The sequence below is a fragment of the Spodoptera frugiperda genome, chromosome 21 (genome assembly GCF_023101765.2).
Source record: "Spodoptera frugiperda isolate SF20-4 chromosome 21, AGI-APGP_CSIRO_Sfru_2.0, whole genome shotgun sequence".
Classification (NCBI taxonomy): domain Eukaryota; kingdom Metazoa; phylum Arthropoda; class Insecta; order Lepidoptera; family Noctuidae; genus Spodoptera; species Spodoptera frugiperda.
In genome coordinates this window covers 1,413,406-1,429,928 of record NC_064232.1, presented here as the reverse complement: position 1 = coordinate 1,429,928, position 16,523 = coordinate 1,413,406, and the positions used below count along the sequence as shown (strand labels likewise).

The 16,523-nt window shown below is 40.5% G+C and overlaps 2 protein-coding genes across 8 annotated transcripts in view; both read left to right on the top strand.

Annotated features, from left to right (window-relative positions):
* Positions 1-14,708, top strand: part of LOC118280253 (uncharacterized) — a 104,163-nt gene extending 89,455 nt beyond the window's left edge. For 2 of the 7 annotated variants that reach the window (XM_050702203.1, XM_050702201.1), the window contains exons 2-12: positions 2,832-2,942; positions 3,524-3,613; positions 4,156-4,263; positions 5,687-5,833; positions 6,017-6,097; positions 8,929-9,033; positions 9,556-9,732; positions 11,766-11,846; positions 12,262-12,501; positions 13,262-13,365; positions 14,203-14,708. In XM_050702203.1, the coding sequence (XP_050558160.1) occupies positions 2,888-2,942; positions 3,524-3,613; positions 4,156-4,263; positions 5,687-5,833; positions 6,017-6,097; positions 8,929-9,033; positions 9,556-9,732; positions 11,766-11,846; positions 12,262-12,501; positions 13,262-13,365; positions 14,203-14,313 (1,299 nt within the window). In that variant the 5' untranslated portion in view covers positions 2,832-2,887 and the 3' untranslated portion in view covers positions 14,314-14,708. Of the gene's footprint in view, positions 1-485; positions 1,749-2,831; positions 2,943-3,523; positions 3,614-4,155; positions 4,264-5,686; positions 5,834-6,016; positions 6,098-8,928; positions 9,034-9,555; positions 9,733-11,765; positions 11,847-12,261; positions 12,502-13,261; positions 13,366-14,202 lie in introns of those variants that run through there. The other 5 variants (XM_050702200.1, XM_050702202.1, XM_050702204.1 and 2 more) reach the window with 5 other exon arrangements.
* The window catches only part of LOC118280547 (fatty acyl-CoA reductase wat-like), a 138,828-nt gene that overhangs the window by 10,923 nt on the left and 111,382 nt on the right, over positions 1-16,523 (top strand). The window lies entirely within an intron of this gene.

Here is a 16,523-nt window from a genome sequence, read left to right as displayed (position 1 = left end):
ATGAAACATACTCGTAGGATACAAATACAGTTAAATCGATTTAAATTTATTAATTTCAATATTAAAAACGTGAAAACAGATGTCAACAGACTTGTTTTTGATTTTTCTGTTTTATGTAGGTGAAAAGAGATTTATGTCTAGTAAAACCATTATTCACTAAACATTTTTTAAAGAACAAGTACACTTAAGCCGTTTTACGCCAAATAAAACGAAACGCTGGAAATCTATAATTAGTTAAATTCCTACTCACAAAGTAAAGATGTCATAGTTCTGTATAAAGAAATTTGAATATACTTATACCCGAACTTTCAATTTTTTTTTGTTTGAATTAAACCCTTTTGCACACAGTAACTTCTTTATTTTTAGAGATAGGTTAGATCCGTTTTCACCAATCGATAGAGCATTTTTTTCTGAACACTTTGGTGTACTTAACTCATTTTCGGCAAAATCGGACTTATACCCCTTTTCACTAGGGCCACAGACCACTTAAAGCCTCCTGTTCCGCCCGAACCCCCACTGCACCAAAGGATGGAATTTGGAACATATTATGGTTTGGAATAACACATAGCTCATTCTACCTAGAGGACTAAGGGGGAGGGGGGGTTGTTCAGCAGTGGACGTCTCTCGGCTGATGATAATCATGATGATGATAGTTCACTTTTCATCCCACGGTGACACGGGCCGTGACACCAGTAACATATATATTAACGTACCTACATTAGAAATAATAATAATATATTTGAGTCATGCGGTCAAACCCGATGAATAAGTAAATGACAACTTGCATGTGTCATTACTAATTATTATTTTTCATAATTTATGTGACTAATTTTTGTCATTATTATTTGGAAAAGGGATAATTTGTCATGTACCAGTATTTTTAATATATCATATATACAGGTGTCCCTAAAGTTGACGTCCAAGTGACATCAGGTGATCGGCAAGATTCCAACTACAACCATACGACTTCACATACACCGGTGGTGTAGCTGACCAAATGCCTTGCTTGCTCAGTGTGGGCAAACGCTACTAGGATATATTCTATTTCAGGACTCGCATAGGAAGGGGAACTGTTTAATAAACCTTGGGACTCTATCTTTTAAACTACTGAAACTGTTTGGGCGATGGGTAAATGGATGACTTTCCTCCTTCAAAAAAAGTACCTATCAATAGAAGTGATTCTGATGACACACTCGTAAAATGCATATTGGCAAGGGCGAAAATCCCAAATTCGGCCGGCAGGCACAATTCCACGCAATGACGCGGACGAATATGCAGGTATAGGTTGTACCTAATATTTTGCAATATAATATTACCTAATATATTATGTAGGATAAATAAAACATGAAACGATTTGAATAATTCAGTAGTGGGATGTCGTTTTGGTGAGTCTTGACGCTTTTACACTTATAATGTGCATATGTAGACTCCGAAAGTAAATTAGTATTCATTGTATAATATTTAAATTGTTACTCGTTCAACTTTAATAATTTTTTGATTAGAGAGAGGGTAAGTACGCATTAAGAATTTTAATGGTCTATTCATGTTAAAATGTGAAGCAAATACAGTCATATAGAATAGACAATAGTGTAACTATTTTCTCTCGTTTTAGAACGAGAATAAAATTCATTTGACAATCATCCGATGACTTCTCTAGCCTTGGGCGAGGCGCGAGGGAGTGTCAGACTCAGGCTAACTAAAAACCATCCCGTTCCAAAGCAGGAGTAGCTTTTCGAGCCGGAGCCCCGGTAAGCCCGCTAGGTAGTCCGCAGCTGCTTAATTCATTCGACCTTAACAATCCATTAACGTTTTGGCTTTGCTAGCAATTTTAATAATTTCTTGCGTCTGTGCCGCTCTGTCGAGCGAGGAGTGGATAGGTATACTACCGGGCCGGGATATTATTAGCCCAAATATGAGGAAAAATTAGTTAGTTGACAACGGCTTGATTTTGTTCACATATTTTGATGGGTTTGCGCGCATGATGGCATAGTCTATTTATACACATGTTTTAACGACCTATAGGTAATTAGGTATTAAGTAGCGGGCCACTTGATTGACTGATCAAACTATTTCCAGCTTTGTGTTCCATTTTACTTTGTATATAATACTAGCTTCTGCCAGTAAATTCGCCCGCGTTCTCGCACCCTGCGACCTTGCGTTATTTTTTCTCTGCATCGTGAATGGGCCCATTCACGATGTACTAGGAGTTTTAACAAATTAAATATACGATAGTCGTATTTATTTAATTCTTTATTAACTGAATTCTTTTTTACTTATTGACAACTTGAGTAACATCAATCAGTCTTTTATTCAGAGTAGTCGTAAGATTAAGAAACATAACACAAACACAATATTCCTAATTAAATGAAACTCTCAGGAAAGGCACAGGTTCCACGACCCCTAAAAGTCAACTACAATTATTTCAACTTTGTTATCATTTTCTGAACTTAACTAACAGCAATTGCAAGTAATGTTGTGGACAAATCTTCGCGTAAGTGTCGTCTTTGGTAGGTACTCCATAATTCCTGCTTGCCTCATGCCGATCAATGTCTTGTTTGCCTAAAGCTTGTAATGCCAGTTCCATGCTTTCTTCATTCCATGCGTGTTTTCGTGTGAACGTTAGCTCATGACGATATCTAAAAACGTGTGTCGCCTGGACAGTCAACCTCGCTACATCCTTGTTGACTGGACATCTACACTGCATGAGCTGCTGTTTACATGTGAACATTAGCTCATGACGATACCTAAGTACGTGTTTCGCCTGGACAATCAACCTCGCTATATCCTTGTTGACTGACAACATTAACTTATGACGATACCTTTTCCCGCAGATATGCCTGCCATTACTGCCAGCTAGAACGTCTTCAGACAAAGCAAGTTATTAAAGATGATCAGTTTTCAACTAGTTTTCTTCACAACACTGGCGGTGAATGTATATGGCCGTAAGTATCTGTGTGTCTGATACATAATGATAGCCACTAAGGTCGACGTCTCTCACTCAGCTAGTTTAGTTAAATATGAAGAATTAGTGAGGGCACATACGGCTTGCTTTCTAGAATGAGTCCCGACTGCTTTAATTTTACGATGACTTTCTTGTTTTAGGGTTTTTTCATTTCCGTATTATGAAGAAACGCAGTCGGGTTTTTTTAGTTTTTTAAATTACCTTATCTTATTTATGGAACGATCACTTCACTTCACGATTTCTGATTACTCCTCGCTGAGATACTATAAGGTAGTGGTACCAGAATGATTTCTAACAGCCAAATTGAGTTACCAGTCTCAATCCAAAATCTGCGTGTTAGATCGAATTTGACATGAGTTGTATGTTTTATATTAAATGTAAGGTCAAGTCGGAGATTTTGAATTTCAATTGTTCATTTCTCCTGTTGTCTTTATGTTTTCCATTCTCTCGACAGTAATACGTTTTTAGTTCATTATTACGGATTGCCCCAACGGCCGAGTGGTCGCATGGGACAATGTTACGCAAAGGTCAAAAATATAAATGAAGTGTTAATATTTTCAGGACGATCTGAATTCCGGGAACAATGTCTGAATCCTTTTGGTAAAAACTATTGTTCAATAAAAGTAGATTTCAAGAACAGATGCGAAGACGGTATGTATATTCTATTACCATTTACAACCACATTTTCTGTGCAAACCCTGAATTCGTTTGTTCAGAATAAGCAGCGGGCAGTGGGCTGGGTTTGAAGTATTCAATTCTGTCCCAAACGTCAATGAAAATTAAAATGTGACATTTTGGACACAGGGCCAAACTCTTGGTCATGGATTTCGATGCATATTTATTACATAAGTCAAACGAGAATATGGACTTTAGATTGCACCAGTAACGAAACCTTTTAGCTTTAACTGAAAGAAACTACAAGCCAAAGCTATGGGGAATGATCCAGAAGTTGATAACTTGAAAATAATAATAATTTTACATAAGCCATAACATATGGCTTATGTAAAATTGTGTCCAGCATGAATCTCCTATCTTTGAGGCTTTGCTGTTGATACCTCTCCAGTAGGTTTTCGGAAGTGCACGGCCTTTAAAAACTTTCTTGTAGTGTCATGTCATGTTATGAGTTTTCTCCATACAGTATAAGGACAGACTGGGAAAGTGACTGTTTTACTTGAGGCTTTTTGTAATTACAGATTCAAGTTTGGAATGTCATGTGAAAGATGAGACTTTGACCAGTTTCTCTGGTAACAATGGCCACTCCGAGGTGACAGCATGGTCTCAGCATTACATAGCTCGCAAAGGTAGTAATATACATAACTATTAACTGCTTCATTGAACTTGCTTTTAAACTGTTTCATTTAGCTTGGCCCGTTTGTGTGTTTGGGTTGGCAAAGTTTGTAATTGGACCTTTATCCCGACAGATCGGTCTGATATTTGGTACAATAATAATTTATTCGTTCCACAACTATCCCCATCACGGATATCAAACGAAAGGCACTCATTGGTAGCACAGAAATCATTAAAGCCGTTTAACATAAAAATATATTCCGTAATAGCTTCCGCCCGCGACTCCGTCCGCGCCGTCCGGTCTTCGCGTGGAAGTTTTACTTCTCCATTTTGAGTAACTGAGACAATGACATCTTATAAATATCTATTGGATCCAAATACGGCAAGGCCCATAATAATTAAGGAGATCCCTCTATTGAGCTACTGCTGTTGAGCTCGCGTTCTGTAGGGCGTGGCGTCGTGCGGCCGGTGTGTGCCGCAAACGGTTCAAGCCAAATCTGACTTTCGGCGCTACAGGTTACGGCGCGGTTTTACAGGACAACGTCTATGGATAAAACTGAAAAATTAAGATTTTTTTCTACGTATTTTTCCAGGATAAAAAGTATCTCATTTTATGCCCAGGATCAGCATAATAATAATTATTATACCTTATTATCCGATTTCGATGAAACTTGGTATAATAATTCGTTTAGTCCACTTTCGGACCCTCGGCCCCTAAAAAAAGATTTGCTCATTGGTATCAACTCGTCCGCTAAACATAGTCCACACTCGACCCCCGTGGGACGAGAGTGGATTTTCATAGAAAAGACATTGAAACTTCGTCCACTCTTGTCCCCTAGTCAGAAAAATAAATTTTTCTTCTTCTTCTTTGACAGCCAGACACTAGGGCTGTATTTCTTTTTATTTAATAACTAGCTTTTGCCTATAAAAAGTAAAAAAAAAACGGTTTTGTCCGCCACTTTATCCACGTGGAATACTGAATTCTGGCATCATTTGGCCATACAAATATTTTTCGTTTAAAGTGGAGGACTGAGGGACAGGCCCTCACTGCTAACAGCCGTTCATGTGAAGCTTATATTCACGAAGGTTGGTATTACACTGAAGTAACACCACATACAAATTATAGTCAGGGTATTTTAATAAATAGTATGGAATACCAAGTTTCATCGGATAACGAACCGTTAGTTTTCACGTGATGCCTGAACGTACAGACAGACAGACAAAAAATTTAATCATATATTTGGGTTTGGTATCGATCCAGTAACACCCCCTGCTATTTATTTTTTCAATATTTTCAATGTACAGAATTGACCTTTCTACAGATTTATTAGGTATAAGTATATACAGGGTGTAAGCGGAACGCTCCCGAAAAGCGCCACAAATTGTTTATGTTTTTATAATTTTAATCGTTTTTGTGTTATTATTTTTGTTTTACAGAATACAATGTTGCACCTTTGACTAAAGTAAAAGGAAACAGCTACATGAAAATGAAAATGTATAAATTTAAAAACAACACTCAGCTATCGATGAAAACAGAATTTTCAAAGAAGTATTACAATGTGTCAGTACCCTTGGATAAAGCAGGTCAGTTAATAGTTAAAAAGTTATTAATAAAATAAACCTCTCCTAAATTTTAAGGAGCCCCTTAGCTACGATAGGTTACAGCTTATCGACTTCAAAAGAGGAGAAGGTACTTTGTTCCGATGTTTGTTTCTTTTTTTTTATTTGTTCACCAATTATGAATCGATTTTGAAAATAACTTTTTAGGTTATACCATCGAGAGGGTCCCATTCACCAGGTCAGAATCTGATGAAATCCTAAGGAACGCGAGAGGAACTTTTGAAAATGGTAAGGACGAGTAAAGCGTTTGTTATGTTTTTCAATAAATATGTTTTTTTTACAACTACATTCTACTAACTAATAGGGGTCTGAGTTCGGCCCAATGTTGGCGCCGACTTACAGTCATAGGAAGTCCTCAACGGCTTACAGCTTAGACCTATGTGCATTGTAAGTGGTAAAACGATAAATTTACAATAGTTGTAATCAGGTTTTGAAGACAAAAGTATAAATACAGTCAACGTCTGGGGACCCTGAGCTCCGGTTTAGTTGGTCCATTAAACTATGTATATTTAAATAAGCTTAGCGGGGTTTATATACAGTGGACCAAGTAAGAATAGTGGACCAATTTATACAAATAGGTGGGTAACCCACTCATGGCCCTGTGAGGCCTTTAACTGGTAAGTATGTATAAGTCTTACGTATACAGTAGAAGCTCTTTATTCGCGGGGTATGCGTTCCGTAAATATGCCGCGAATACAGAAACCGTGAATATGGAATGGCAATTTGTATGGGGTTATAGGGGATACGTTCCTAGATGACGAAATCAAGAAGCAAATTGTAAATAAAAAAATATTTAATTGAACTTTCTGATCATACAGATTGATGAATTACATAATATTGTCATCAAGTTTAGGTCACACTAGGTTTAGGCAGAAGTTACAATCTAGATGTAGTTGTAATGAGGCTATTTTATTTTTTTATCCTTCTACTGACGCGTTGACCAAGGATAGCAAATGTATTTTTTTAGGTAGGTACATGCACGCACCGATATTCCGATTCGATCCGCGAATAAAGAAATCTTGACCGCGAATATAGGAATTGGGTCGCATTTTTTCAATCCGCGAATAGTGAAAACGCGAATGAAGGAAGCGCGAATAAGGAGCTTCTACTGTATTCTGTTTGCTGGATCTCAAGTAACATTAATCGCGTGGCGGGGCTCGTGTGTAATAGCTCGTTAGTACCCATGGCTTCACAGAAGACTGGGAAGTCACGGCACTGGAATGTCTGACTGTGAATGGTTGAGACATATCTTAAAAAATAACTATAGTCGGCACAACCTGAGAGGTCTGCTCCGACGTTTGTGTGTCATGTACAGCTACAACTTGTTATGATCGTTTTGGACCTTTATTATCTCGATATTATATCCGTAAAAATTCGAATTCAACAGCAGGCAGGTTACGTCGTTCTGTGTCACGTGGTTGGGTGGGGTGTAAAAATAAGAATTTCTTATTAGATTTTTGTAAATATTCATTATAAATATTCAAGTTTTTAACGTCATAATTAACGTATATAGCTTTTACCAACACTTTATTTTTCATACAGTCAAATAGTCTATTTCAAACCTTCAGGTTGGTTATCATAGCGACGTTTGTCCGATTTCAGATCTTTGATACTGTGTACAATGGTGCGGATCTTTCAAAATCTTTTTGTCTTGATGTCATTGATTCGTCAGTGCTCTACGCAATCTCATGCTTTTGGAGATTTAGCTAATATGAATATTGTCTGTTCACAAGTTATATCCAACTACGTCAATCACGTCGGGGTCACCTAATATGAATATTGTCTGTTCACAAGTTATATCCAACTACGTCAGAAGGGTGTCGAGGAAAAAAACATCCGAAAGCGATCACGGTATATTGGCGACTGAAACAATTACATCAACTCGGGCGCAGCCGCCTCGCTGTACAGTTACACATACATATATACTTAATTTTATACTTAGGTCCAAAGTACAATGTGTGTGTGCGTAGCCTACAGAGATATTATCATATTTTACTAATTCAGCGATTAGAAACTCTAATTATTTTTACTCGATGGCTATGGCTTAGAATTCGGTCATAAACAGAAATAGACCTCTCCCTACATGGCAGTCAGGTAACCAATATATTTTAGACATTCGCGAATGCGAATACGAATATCGACTTAAGCATTTGGACCAATTTATGTATTGTTTATTTTGACAGTTTACTTGACGCGCGAGTCGTAGCACACATTTGTAATTGTTTGCGTCTACTTCTACTGTGGGCAAAGTAGGAAAGAGCCAAACATTGGTGGAGACCTTAACTTATCCATTAACAAATATAAAGAGTTTAATAGGTAGACGATTTTAAGATCTCCGTCTGCCTGCACCTCTGCCTACACCCCTTCGGGGATAAAAGGCGTGACGTTGCATACAATTTTAAGACCTACAACTTTGCTTTACTTTATGATAATATGACATTTTATTCCTAACCTAACCTAACTCGAAGGAACCAACATGTCTCTTACCAAGTTTTTATTGTTCTGTTGGATATTTTACTCAGTCAATAATAAATAACGTCGACTGTTCCATACCTGCCATGCAACGTCCAAAAATAATTGCACTTTCATTACTTAATTCTTTGCTCAATACATAAAAGTAGTTTTTGTATTTTTCTCACACTTTTTTTTCACGAATATGTCACTTGCCCCAAAATATGATGACGTCATTAAATTGTATTTCATCAAAAAAACATAAAAATCTGTTGTTGATATATTTTTATAAAAGTATTGAATTCGATGGTTTTATAATAGTCTGTAGTCATCTGCGGGTAACCTGACATTCGACAAACTTATATTTGCGTTTGGCACAGTCGTGTCTAGGGGGCGAGCCGCACTTATCTAAATAAAGAGTAGGGAGAGTAGTGTCCTGCCCAGGATGATAAAGTATTATGTGATGGTTTTGCGTGATGCGTGGACATATAGACAGACAGACTGACAGCCAAAATATTACATGTTGTAAATATCTGTCCAGTATAAACACTTCTACAGTTACAATAATTTAAGTGTAGATATAGATACAATTCCTTCCTTCCTTTCAGCAAAGTTGGAATGTAAGATCACCGAGTCGAGTAAATATGTTTGTACATTTAACACACAACTTCCAAATATATATTCGTATACAATACACCAAATGTATTCAACAAGTAAGTACCTCATTCTTATACAAGCTTTTATTTAACATGCAATGTGTGTATGTGTGTGTGTATTTGTGTATGTAAGTCTTCAACCGATTGAGCTGATATTTTGTATACACGTTTAGTTTGCATGACCATAAATGCTTGTTTCTGATGATGTTGTTTTACTAACAAATGATGCTGTATTTCTATCGGCTAACTGTCAATGAGCCACAAGATCTTCTATCGTCATCGGAAATAGGAAGACTTCCACTGCTGAACCAAGACTTCCTTAGTTCCAGCGGCGAATTAAACCTAGAGGCCGCCCTAGGCAAGCACCTCACAGGCGCCCTTAATTTTGTTTGTCCCGCCGCCACTCTATGGACAGTTGGGCACGCGCGTCTCGCGGCGCCCCTCTATAACCTGGCGCCCAGGAACTTGCCTAGTTTGCTTTAGTGATACTGTCTGGCTCTGCTTAGTTCATTACACCAAACGATAATCCACAAATTGCATCAATCGGTTTCTGTTTTTCAAACAATTTTATTTTTTCAGCTAATAATACTATTGGTCGTTCTATTAGAAGTGTATATTATCCACCTACAACTGTACTTACCATCAAAATAGAACGATTTGATTTCAATAGTACAATTGTTGCACACCTGAAAAAGTACAAAGACAAAAATGAAGATTTTTTACAATTTGATCTTAAGATCGCCGAAAGAGATATCGGTAAGAAAAGATATGGGTAATTACTATAATTAACTATTATTTTAAACACCTTAATCAAGATTTGAGTCAAAAGACTGGCCCAGGTGTACTTTATCGTGGATAACACATAAGTCCCTGTAATTTAAAAACTGTAGGACTTAGATTTTTTTTACATTTTTCTGATAACAGTCGGAACCTTGCCAATCACCTGGTTCTATTTTCACGTCGACTTATGGGACACTTTGTATTTACGCATAATATAGGCATACTTACTTTAAGCATAATCTAACCATAATAATGATTAAGCGTAATATCCAAAAGCATACGTTTATTAAGCATGCAGCAAACAAGTAAACTTACAGCAGGCAGGGTTTCTGTCACGGCTCCGGTGCTGCGGGCCTCCGGTGGCTCAACGTGTGCCAACCGTCGCACACGACTTTCGCTCACCTCCGCAGCTTTGGCTTGTTGGCCGGTTTGGCCGGCCAGTCTCAGCCGTGACGGCTCACTCGCAGCCAGCTAGGCGCGTAGGCCGACGCGATTTTAAATTAAACTAGCCACGCATCGCACGCAACGGATTTTAGTTTGTCTTGTATAGAAACTCATACAACTAGTTGTATGACTGCGTCCACTGATCCGCATCGTACGAACCGCATCATCGGCAATGCCTGCATACATGCGATGCGTACCGATGACGTCATACGGAATGCCGATGCCTACTCGATAGTATACCTAGATACATATCGATACAGTGGACGCTCGAGTCTGAAAAATTCATCCGTTACATCCGATGCGTGCGATCTGTCCGATGCGGGTCGGAGGACGCTTACCATGATACAAATTGTATGGGATTTTTTTTTTTTTTTTAGGTTGGAAAATCATCCAATGACTTCTCCCGCCTTGGGCGAGGCGAGAGGGAGTGTCAGACTCTTACTGACTAAAAACCACCCCGTTCCTACTCCTGCCCGTCGAGCCGGAGCCCCGGTAAACCCGCTAGGTTGTCCGCAGCTCCGGATTAGGCATCAGCCCTACTGGGCCCCATCTGTGGTGGTCTGATGGCTCTTTGAGGCGCGCACAGAACGCGACGCGCCGCACGCACGGGTCTGGTTCTGGTCGGGCGGCGAGCTACCCTTGCTCGTCGTCCGCAGACCCGCACTTACGGTGGCCGGAGATCGTCGCGCGATCCCCGACGCCCGGAGTGTCTCTCGCGACGGCTGGGGCGTGAAGAGGTTCGTTCTCTCACGCGCCCCGCCGCCTCCTTAGCTAGCATGACTGCTTCGCAGAAGGAGGAGACGGCATCCCAGTCCCCCTCGCTCCGCACCATGGCTTGTATCAGTGCCGGACGCGAGAGGGCGCCGTCGCCGACCGGCGGTGCTCAGCCCACGCAGGGCAGACCGCAAGCGTATGTTCCACCGTGTCCTCCGGACGGTCTTCGCAGTGATGACACCCGGGCGTTTCCTCCCGCCCAATCAGAAACAGGAACCTACCGAAGCTTCCATGTCCGGTAAGCACCTGCGTCAGGCGGTAGGTGAGGACGCCGTGGCGCCTCTCTAGCCACTCCTCAAAGAGGGGACTTACCGCTGCAATGACAGCAAGCCCAGCCCTCGGTTGCGACAGTCGTTGCTGCCATTCCGCCATGAGATCGCGCCGGAGCTCGTCCCGCCACGCACTAATCTGGCGCGGCAGTGGAGTTTCGCCCCGGCGACGCGCGTCGGCGCGCAAACTAAAGACGCGCGCGAGCACCTTCGCCTCCAAATCCCACGGCGGGAGTCCGGCAAGGAGGTTAGCCGCCTCTCCGGAGATCGTGCGATATCCGCGGATCACTCGAATGGCCATGACCCTCTGGGACGTAAATTCTATGGGATAGACGAACATTTTGCCACTTGCTTGTCCCCATACATTGAGTTTTCTATTCTCTCGGTAGACAAGCGCTTGGCATCGGCATTTGGCAATAGCACTATGTTCCAACTGACTAGCGGTAATGTATTCGGCTGATTACACAATCCAACTACGACATACACACAAACTGCTGTTTTTTACATTTTGATATTTTTCAGTTAAAGACCACAACTACGCCATAATGAGTTATTCCGACACGGCACGTGTAAGATTTTCCTGTGAGCAATATATAAACAAAGGTATGTTTTCAGATTATGTTTTTGTATTATTGCCAAATTTTATTTAACTTCACTTGTGTATTCAATAGCATGCGATAGTCCACTGCTGGACTATGAACCTCCTGTACACAAGGCGCCGGCCGCACTGGAGTGGAACCGCGGCAGATTATAACCGCGTAACATATGATTGGATAAAAGTCATTCGCGGAACAAACCGCAAGTGCAGCCGCTTGCATTAAAAATATGCGGTTAAAACCGCACCCAAACTCGGAATAAAAATATTTTGTGGATCACACAAAGATCACAGAATTGTTCCGTGTGGGAATCGAACCCGCGACGCGTAGCGCCGTCAGTTGCCCAGCCACTGCGCCAACCATGCAGTCGATCATGTTACTTATTATCACAATACAATAATCAAGTTATTATTATTTTACAGATCCATCGGTTGGTTTGATTGACAGTAGTGGGTACAAGATAGAGACGGTAGAACGAACTACATACAACGAGCTACTTGATGTTAGTAAAAATGGAAGTATGCTGTGTTGTATATATTACGAAGTGAATTACTCTCACATAACTAGATATATCACTCGGATCATTGAAAAAAAAACCTTATTGCTGTACAAGAAGGACGAAATGAAAGTTAATGAAACTGAAACTGAGGCTACGCGTAGAGGTAATTGAAATGTTTAGTTAACAATTTGTTTTCACTCGACTGCGTCTATCAGCGACATTGATCTGTTTCTTTGTGGCCACAACTACATATTTGTATACATATATGAAATGGGTAACGTTTGTCCACTATCACGCCTGATGGTAAGCAATGATGCCACCTACACAGTGCCGCCGGGCCCGTAGCAATTACGAACGGGGGCCCTTGAGTTAGATTGCCTATTGAAATTGAACGATTTCATTTCCCCGATACTTTGTAGTTTTGTACCGTTGTACAACGATTATTTTAACATTTCTGGACGAATTTGAATTCGAATTTTAAGACCCACCATTTGGGAGACGGTATTGAGGTCGCTGAGCATGGTGTTCAAGTCCTCCAAAGACTGCCATGCTAACTATATCATTGGCGAAGCGGAGGTGTGTGATGAGTTCGCCACCGATATTGATGCCCGGGCCGCGGCAGTCAGTCGGGCCAGCTCAGAGCTAAGAAAACAGAACAGTTTCAGGGAAATTCCGTCTCCCTGTTTTACATCTTGCTACAATTGGATTGATTTCGTGATCTCTTTACAAACACTTCAGCACCTCGATGGATCTCTAGTCGATACGGCATCGCTGGGGGAAACGCTTGGGAGTGGTATTAGGGGAGGGGATAATTGTTACCTGCGTCAGTAAAGAATATTATTCTCTTCCTAAGACGAGACACCCGTCCGCTTGGTCTGGCTGTTCCAAGCATTCGGTCTGGTTCTCACACCCTTTCACTACAGGTTACCTGGGACTGTACGTGGCGATACCAACAGTACTGCTGGCTGCCGCATTCGTAGCAGTTGTTTACGTTTGCCGCAAAAAGAAACCGCTGCCAAACCCCACCGTAAGTATCTCCCTACCAACATTTTTGTATTTCTTTGGTAGCAATAAATCTTACGGCCCGCCTCGTGGCAAGCGGACACTCTGCCTAACTTGCAACACCATATACTTAAACCTTCTACCGTGGACCTTACAGAAATCCGTTTCTGCAGTAATTAGCCGAAATTTCCTCTTGCTACATGTGCTCCATCTGGTGGCCAAAAATATGGCAGCCCCATTCTGTTCTGCCACTAACTATTGTAGCACAACACTAAGTAATTCCTCACTAAATGTACAATTCGACCAACAAACGAATGCTACGCCGCCCCTGCTGTAAGGTCGAGCCGACACGTTCAACTTGTATAAAGCAGCTACATACTACCGTACTTCAATACTGTCTAACATTTACACACACAAACACATTGCTTGAGTCCAAAAGTTAGCACTGCTACAGCTGAGAATTTACTGAAAACGGCAAATAGCAAAATGACAATACCGCCAGATTCAATAGTCTACCAGGCTGTTGAAATTGATTGTAAATTATTTCCTGGAGATTATAGGAATAGTAGGCAGAGCCGGATGAAACCTAGGGAGCGCCCTAGGCAAGCAGCTCATGGGCGCCCCGGACTGATTTTGGCTTCGCCACCACTATGTGCAGTTGGGCACGCGCGTCCGCGGCGCCCCTCTGTGACCTGGCGCCCTGGGCAGTTGGCTAGTTGGCCTTAACAGCGATAATACGGCTCTGCTAACAGTTAGTAATCAGATACTAAGTCGTGACTCATTGAATATTCAGCGGACCCTAGTGTACACAGAGTATCAAGCTAGATCTGTCTAATATTTTGGATTTTTTGTTTATTTTCAGGTTCCTACGTCGCAGCCATATTACGGTAACCAAATCTTCCCAAGGGAACCAAACAGAGGAATTTATATTCTTCCAGAAAATAATGATCCTGAATACGAACAAGTATCATAGGCTTACACGACATTTGGTAACACCTCGCGAAGACATCTTATTTTGCGACGACTAAACAGATGTAATTTTATATAGTTTTAGTTCCAATGCTTTAGACTTGTAAGAAATCTAGAATGCCAATTTTAATATTTGCTTGTGTTAATCAGTTGCTGTAACGTTAGTATTGTAAGACGCAGGTAATGTACCTAAGTACGTAGAATAGTTGATTATATTTTAGAACCGCTGTACTATCCACTTGTGAGTTGTCGTGGCTGTGGTAACTCGGAAGGTGTTCATGGCTATCTTTACGTGTGAGGTCGTCTGGTGCTTCGCGCCGGTCTTGGCTACCCGTCCATCGTGGGCGTTGTAATGGCCAGAACGTTTTTATTTTAATTAAAGTCACTTGTATCAGTCTACTTGGTAATTATGCTGTACCACTTTTATTATTATATACATATATATTAGATATATTGCTTCTGCCAGCGGCTTCGTCTGCGATTCCGTCGGATAAAGTATCCTATGATTTATTCCAGAACATAATCTACCCCTGTTCCAAATTTCGCCCCGATCCCATTAGCCGTTTTGACGTGGTTGAGTAACAAACTTACACACAAACTCAACCAACTTTTGCATTTATATTAACGGTCCTAGCTAATATAGACACCCATATAAATTGGAAAACCCACATAGACCATATAAAATCAAAATTATCAAAATTCACATACGCTCTTTTTCAAATTAAATGCAGTACTAATATTGAAACAGCACTATCAGCTTACTTCGCATGCGTACTCCTGGTTGAGATACGGCGTTATGTTATGGGGAGATAGTGTAAATATTCACGACCTATTTATATTTCAAAAAAAAAAAATGCGTACGAATCATAACCAAATAAAAAACCAAGATAGCTGCAGGCCGGGTCTACCTTTATTAGTAGAATTTTTTGGTCATAATTTTATTTTGCATAACAACGCATGGCAGAAACTTCATTTCGCAGAAAATCATTTGGTATACCATCATTTGTAATACATTAAAACGCATAATTTTGCAAGTCAGAATCATCTTTAGGCATAAATTGATACGCATAATATTGAAAGGTAGAACCATCATATTGCAGAATGTTCACTGTCAGAATCGTCTTTTAGCATAAATTTCATAACCATAATAATTGAAAGACTCATCTATCACGCAAGCATGCAGCATGCAAGCAAGCATGCAGCATGCAAGCAAGCAAACAAGCATGCAGCGTGCAAGCAAGCATGCAGCATGCAAGCAAGCAAGCATGGTTTCTGTAACGGCTCCGGAGCTGCGGGGCTCCGGAGGTCCCCAATTTAACGGAGAATCGTCGCAGACGGCTTTCGCTCACCACCGCAGCTTCGGCTCAGCTTGGCCAGCCTCAGCAGCGGCGGCTCGCTCGTAGCCGCCTGCTCCTCAGCCCGCGGGCCGCCTCGCCCCTCCGCGCCTACGCGATTTTAAATTGCACTCTAGGGGTAGGGCAGACAAGACTACGTGCAGTCGGTTTTGCAGCGATTCGGTTCTGTCACTTCACTAACTTTTATTCTACCATCTTCTTAATATGCCAAGTGAAATTATGCCAAACAATCGTCGCTCTAAATAAACGTTATGTGAAAAAAAAAAATGGAAAATTAAGCTTTGCCAAACGTAATTATGCTAAATAAAATTCTACCATCTTAAAAGTATGCCTTTGTAAATTCGGACATATTTAAACATTCGGCAAAACAATAATGATATTAAATGATTTTTATGCCATATGTACGTTCGTTTAAAAAAGATTCTGCCAAGTGTGTCATGCCAAACAAATTTCGGAGCATTAAAATTCTGCCAGGTAGGGGAACCCCTGCAGGCCCTATTTCATCAAATACAATCTTTTAACACTACCATCCATATACATCTATGACATACGCAAGTCTGTATTCAATAATAAACTTATAACACAAACGGTGAAAAGTGGGTGTACATTGTATAGCGGCATTAAGTGTCGTAATGTGCACCTCTGCCTACCCCTTCGTGGATAAAAGGCGTGACGTTGTGTGTGTATATTAAGTTTGTATTAAGTCCTAGGTTAAGTTAATGTGTTAGTTTAGATTAATAATTATTCCTAGCTACTTAATTCTATGAAATTTGAAAATTAAATATGTAGTCTAGGATAAGTTAGTGATAGCCCTCAAATTTGCAACGCCTGAAAAAGGCAGTTAAGATGTACTTTAAAT